The sequence below is a fragment of the Vigna unguiculata genome, chromosome 11 (assembly GCF_037176805.1).
Source record: "Vigna unguiculata cultivar grain cowpea cultivar isolate G323 ecotype 2 chromosome 11, ASM3717680v1, whole genome shotgun sequence".
NCBI lineage: Eukaryota > Viridiplantae > Streptophyta > Magnoliopsida > Fabales > Fabaceae > Vigna > Vigna unguiculata.
Genome location: NC_140802.1, coordinates 34,335,936 through 34,342,520, shown reverse-complemented (window position 1 = coordinate 34,342,520; position 6,585 = coordinate 34,335,936). Strand labels below are relative to the sequence as shown.

Genomic DNA, 6,585 nt, shown 5'->3' with positions numbered 1-6,585 from the left:
GGAGACCTTGCTATTAGACCAAATGATGTTAAACTTTTGAAGGGGAATATGGTAAGGGTTAAGTAGAGAATTACACATTGGGCTGTATATGAGTGAGTGAGAGTATGGACTAAGGGATAATTAGGCAGGAAACGTAGCAAGAGAATGAAGGAAGTTGTTAAAGGATTTGACAGAACCTAGGAATTTCAAAAATTGATGCACTGCCTGACGGCATGGAGCTTGCCGCCAGGCGACACTGCAGAGGTGGTGTTTTCTGGATTGAGAGTGAGTTGAGGGTCTGAGGAAGTTTTGTGAGGTTGAGTTCATTAAGAAGGAGTCTGGAATCATGGGATGGTGAGTATATGAAACGGAACTACAAAAATTGTAGATAGGTTATGTGGAAATGAGTACATGAGATTAATAGGGAATAAAGGTAAATGAGATTTTGGTATGAGTCATAAAATGGTGTAATGGTAATACATGATTTTGGGTGGTCTAAGAGGAATACAGTAAGGAATACTTGAGATTAGTGGACAAAGGGATATAAGATAGCGGGATAAACTTTTGTAGTTAAGTGAGTTAAATAAACTAGAATTCTGTTTTGTGTGAGACAGGTTGAATTGTGAAACCTTAAGGTTAACTGGTACTGTCAAATTGGAGTTTGAGAACAAAGGTGGTAAGTTGTAATGGTGAGTTATATTAACCTTGGTGGCATTTTAATTTATTTATTGGGAATGCGTGGAAAGGATTGGAGAGAAATTATCTGGTGAGGTTTGGTGAATTGAATCATAGTGTAATCTGGTTGGACAATCTGGAAGTCAGTACTGTGCAGCTTACTGATATGGCACCTGGCGACAAGGTTGAGACTGTTAGGCGATAGCCAATACACAGAGGGCCTCTAGAGCGAGTGGCGCCTGGCGGAGAGGAAGATTCCGCCAGGCAAACGGAGTAGTAACAGTGAGGTTCTGGAGCATTGGCGCCGGGTGGTGGTGACTGAACCGCCAGGCGGTGGCGACTGTGGTTACGTGTTTTGAGGCGCTTGGCACCTGGCGGTACGCGACACCCACCAGGCGGTCTGAGAGCTGGCAGCGCTTGGCGGCACGTGTCCCCCGCCAGGCGATTTGTACTACTGCAGCTTGGAATTTTGGTTTCGTATTTGTGATCTACAAGGCGTCTAGTGGTGCTTTAAAGGTGGGATTACTGGTGTTCCTGGAGTTGTGGCTCGGAACGTATCCCTTGAGTTGTGGCTCGCGATAGGGGTTAAGCACGTGGTATTCCTTGAGTTGTGACTCGGAATAACATCTCTTGAGTTGTGGCTCGGGATGACGAATGAACACGAGGAACCATTGAGTTGTGGCTCGGGTTGCGAGTGTTACCAGTGTGAGTGTGCTGGTTGTGGCCAGTACGGATGGGTCCAAATAGATTCCCCTCCTTAGTGGCTAGTTGACGAGTTTGGTAGTCTTGGGATGTTGCGAATTATGTTCGCATTTGAAAACTCCATCTGGCGTTACGGTGTGCGATCCGTAGCATGATATCGCGCACGTGCTCTATTGGTTGTGGCCGATAGGTATGGTAGCAAGTCATCTTGAAGTATTCACTAGACCTTGTAGAACACGAATAATCTGATTGAGATCAGGTGGTAGGAATTAAAAGATGGAACAATGTGGGATGTTTAAGTTATTTTTTTGTGATATGTGTATATGTATATGTATTTGTAAAATTATATATGTTTTGTTTGTTAAGCTCACCCTATCTGCGTGTGTTTGGCGATGATCGTGTACGCGATACACTAGAGCAGATTTTATTGATGCAGGTGGCTCAGGTGAAGCTTAGATGCGGAGAGGGGATACATGTGGGGAAAAGCTTTTGTTATTTTCTTTGGTTTTTGAAATACGATGTAAACCCCTACAGGATTTTTATGAAACATGTGTTTAGTGATTATGGACTTGAAGTCTTTATAGTTAATTAATAAATTTTTAATTTTCCCGCGTTTTGAGAAAATGGGGTATTATCAATTGCCGCGTATTTTAAATTATTGCTTTTATTTATTTATAAATTCGTGGATATGCATAGAAAGCTCTAAAAAGGAAACTCTCTTTGGTTAAACTGCATAAAGTTCCCAAACTACTTGAAATATGGTGGTGTGGATGCAGAATGTGAGTGCAGATCAAATAGCATGGATAGACTATGAATATGAATATTAAAATGAACCAAAGTACTCTCAAATGAAGATGGATGCATTGATTTGAATATATATTTGAATTTATATAATCAAGCTTTCACCTTTCTTATACACTAATCATGAGAGTACGATTATATAGTTACTTTTCTTTTCCCCCTTCTTTGATCATAATGAGTCCCCCAAGAATGGTTATTCGCTTCTCTCATTCTTCCTTCTAATTTTTATGCTTTTCTCCCAATTTTTGCCCTAAATTACAAAGTTTGGTATCCAAGTTTTTCTTCCAACAACAACGGTGGCCAAAATAGATAAAAAGGAACATAGAATGAACAAAATAAGAGGTAGAAGGAGAAAAAGAAGAGAGTTTCGTACTCATTGCAGTGGTTGTTGGTCATCGTTCGTTGCCGGAAGACGAGAGAAGTCGCCCGCCGCAGCAAAAATTGATGGAGAGCGCCCACTCGCTGTCACAACACAAAATACTTTCCCAAACCCTTAATTGACAACACCTGCTCAAAGAATGAAAGCTATTGTGGTTGGAAAGGCCTATGTTGTTGTGGTTGGAGAGCGCAAATGCTACTACAGTTGGAGTCACGAATGTTGTTGCGTGAGGGCTGTAGAAGAGAAAACACGAAGTTATTGCGCAAGGTAATATTTTCTTTAATACATATGATGCGTGAGGGTTGTAGACGAGAAAACATGAAGTGTATGGCACGGGCGAAAATTTTCTTTAATACATATACGCACTACTATACTTAAGCGCTCTCTATTTTGAATACATAGACTACGCTTTTTTATTTAAACGCTTTCCGTTTGATCTATTTAAAATATTTAATTTTTTTTAAAATAATTAAATATAAATAGCGTTAATTTGAAAAAGCGCTATCTATGGGTACCCATTTAGACAACATTTATTTAATAAAGCGTTGTCTAATGTTCCACATTTCCATTTATAGAGCTTAATTAAATAAGCGTTGTCTATTGTTAAATTTGGCGTATATGTTGGTTACTTTCCTTCTGAACTTCTGCATGGACGTTTCAAATTCTTGTATGAGTAGAATAGACCACTTTTATGTATTTATGAATGTACTAAAGTTTCAAGAATTCATTGTGCATGTTAAAGTACGAATATGGATATGATGAAAAATGTTGGATTATCAATTTATTATTCAACTCCCCAAAGTCTTTACTGAGTTTTGTGAACTTATAATGAATGTTGGATTATCAATTTATTATTCAACTCCCCAAAGTCTTTACTCAATTTATAGGACATTGAATGTTTTATCATAAGAAATAAAATAAAAAGAGTTAAAAAATGTTTTTGGTCCCTTAACTTTCGGTAAAAATTGGAATTAGTTCAAAATTTTGGCCCAATTTAGTTCCTTAACTTTATAAATGCGTGAATTTAGTCATTTTAATCAAATTTTATTAAATTTATTTGACGTTTCAAATATGTTTCATGATGACATTTGAGTTGTTTACACTGTTTGACACATTTTCACTTCGATGTTAGCTAATAAACTATCATGAAACACATTTGAAATGTCAAATAAACTTAACAAAATTTGATTAAAAGGATTAAATCTATATATTTCTAAAGTTAGAGGACTAAATTAGGCCAAAATTTTAAAAGGTAATTAATTTCAATTTTACTAAAAATTAAAAGATGAAAAATATATTTAATCCCTTAAAAAAATTAATCGACCTCCAAATCAAAACCTATATGAAACGTGTTAAACTTTTGAATTCACTTTTTCAGACCAACCCAACTTGTATTTTTCAAACTAAGTAAGGACATACATAAAGAGACATAACCGTCCCATTGCCAACCCTAGACTTGCCCCACCTGGTTTTAAAAAAACAAAATTGCATAATGCCAGCAAAGCAGGATATGAGCCGATTATTGGACTTTTTGCTGCGAACGCAAATCATTTAACCAAAAAAGTATACACGAGAGGATTTTGGCGGAGGATTTTTACATTAATCTTTTCTGCGAATTTCTGTATCTGCATGGATTAAAGTACTTGTACCTTATACTATAAACATCATAGTTTTTCGTTTAAGAACGCAATTTGGTAGTTACATGTTAAACCTTTTTAACACGGATCATTATACGAGACTATTTTGTTAAAGAATTGGGTTTTTACTGACATAATCAAAATCTACATTTGATGTTTGAATCTGCATGCAGTTCTGTGACGCGGGCATCATCACATGTTGTAACCTGACAAAAATCTAACACACCTTTGGCAGTTTTCACAAATTTAATGCAACGATGCCTCAATTGTCTCTATCTAAATAGAGGACGCCATAAATGGACCTGCACCATTTAAGTGCAGGATGCCTATAGAGGGTACGTGACCACAAACCTCCATGCTCATCTTCTATCAAAAACCACACACCTCTATTCACAGACCCCACTCCACCTCTCCAGAATTTCAATTTAGCTTCATTTTAGTTACTCTACAATCTGAATTACCTTTGGTTAGTTTTTTATTGGTTATTATAGTTGTCATAAAATTCTTTTACAAGTAACATTAAAATGAGAAGGAATGAAAAAAAGTTAAATAATTATAAAAAAAAAAATCAAACCAATACAGAGGACTTGTTTCAAAAAACGTCATCTATTGATGAATTTAAAAACGCCTCCCATTAATAAAGCGCTATCTATTAATGGAAAAGTGCTCTTATAGACGACACTTGTTAAGTCAAATGTTTATTATGAGAGCCCCGATATACAATTCTTTTTGTAGAAAGTACTATCTGTTGGAAACTATATAGATAACATTTGTCTAAACAAACACTATGTATGAGGTGTCATTAGACAATGCTCTTTTACAAGTAGTATCTATTAATAGACACCAGTTCAATAGACGGCGCTTAAAAGCCGCTATCTATTAATAAAAAGAATGCACTCTGTTAGACAATTTTGGCGTAGTAATGCTAGGTATAAACCTCAATGATAGACACTAATCCCAGAGTGGGAGTAATTTTGTAGTTACTGAAACCAGCAGAGAAAATGAGGTTGGCCCACTGTTTCTCATATCTTTCTTTCCCACCGAACAACATAATCATCTGCATATCAAAGAAAAACTGCGTCTCAGTTAATTCATGGTCTTCCTTCTTATTCTCCATCACAATATCTATGATAAGAACCCTTCCCTCGCTGGCCATTGCCTCCTTGCAATTTTTCAGTATTTTCACACATTCCTCGTCCTTCCAGTCATGCAATACCCACTGTTTATTGTCAAAGTAAAAAAGATAAGAATCACACAACATATTTTATGATAATATATATATAGAGAGAGAGTGTATATTTACCTTCAACATGATGGAATCAGCATGAGGAATTGCTTCAAACATGTCCCCTCCAACATATTTTATGTTCTGAGTTTCTTCCAAGCCTGCTACAACATGTGGCAGATCAAATACAATGCACTTTAGCTGTGGGAAGGAGTCAACAATGACCTTAGCCATAGTCCCTGTTCCTCCTCCAACATCAACCAATGATTCTGTTCCCTCCAACAATCTCTTATACTTCTCAATCACCACAGTGGAAACCAGTCGACTGTCCATAGCCATCATATCATTGAAACGGTGATTGAAATTAGGATCACGCCCAGCAAAATCCCAACATCCCATACCATTTTCACTGTGAAACGGTGAAGGGGTTTCATTTGTGAACCAGGTAGAGAATTGAAACCATGGATTGATCATAACTGGATCAAATATTAATTGCAGCACACATCTCATACTAAAGGGATGGTCCTTTAGGAGTAATGTAGATGCATCAGTTAGCACATACATCACTTCACCCTCATTTGGGGTGCCATGGTGTTCAGAGAAGAAACCAGAATGAGTCAGAATTCTCATCAAACGGCTGATAAAGGAAGTCTTGGAAGGGTGGATTGGTAATGAAGCAATGAGTTGTGAGAGTGGCATAGGTTGGCCATAGTTGTGTATGATATCTGCTATGCCCAACTCAATACCACACTTAAGAGACAGAGAGCTTATGAATCTGAAAATGTGATTCCAAACATGGGTTTGAGCTCGAAGCAATTTTGAAGCATGCACTTCACCCTGGGTTTCCATGTAAAACTTTTGTAGTTTGTGTGCTATTAAATCTCATATTAGCTCGGTGTATTTATAATGACCAAAAGGTGCGCTACATAAATATCTTGGTGCTTTATTGCTAACTTTAAGAAAAGTTATATTTTCAATACCTCGCTTTCAATAGTTAGTAGAGAACTTTTTTTTTTCATAATTAAATTGCAATAAATATAAATGAAATTTTAAAATAAAATAGTGCTTATGAATTTGAAAATGTGATTCCAAACATGGGTTTGAGCTCGAAGTAATTGTGAAGCATGCACTTCACCCTGGTTTTCCATGATAATTTAGTAATTTGTGCTGTATAAAATCTGATATTA

At 36.7% G+C, this 6,585-nt stretch overlaps 1 protein-coding gene across 1 annotated transcript; it reads right to left on the bottom strand.

Annotated features, from left to right (window-relative positions):
- Positions 1 to 4,760: 4,760 nt before the first annotated feature.
- Positions 4,761 to 6,286, bottom strand: LOC114169057 (trans-resveratrol di-O-methyltransferase-like). The gene is made up of 2 exons (XM_085668706.1): positions 5,477 to 6,286; positions 4,761 to 5,392 (listed from the first exon to the last, which is right to left on the bottom strand). Exons 1-2 carry the CDS (start codon positions 6,245 to 6,247, stop codon positions 5,099 to 5,101), a joined length of 1,065 nt encoding a protein of 354 aa, XP_085524832.1. The 5' UTR covers positions 6,248 to 6,286; the 3' UTR covers positions 4,761 to 5,098.
- Positions 6,287 to 6,585: the final 299 nt, after the last annotated feature.

Bases quoted from the DNA above. Each gene is read 5' to 3' on its own strand.
- LOC114169057 (XM_085668706.1), bottom strand. From the start codon at position 6,247: ATGGAAACCCAGGGTGAAGTGCATGCTTCAAAATTGCTTCGAGCTCAA. The intron at 5,393-5,476 runs GTAAATATACAC...GACAATAAACAG, and splicing joins CTGATTCCATCATGTTGAAG to TGGGTATTGCATGACTGGAA.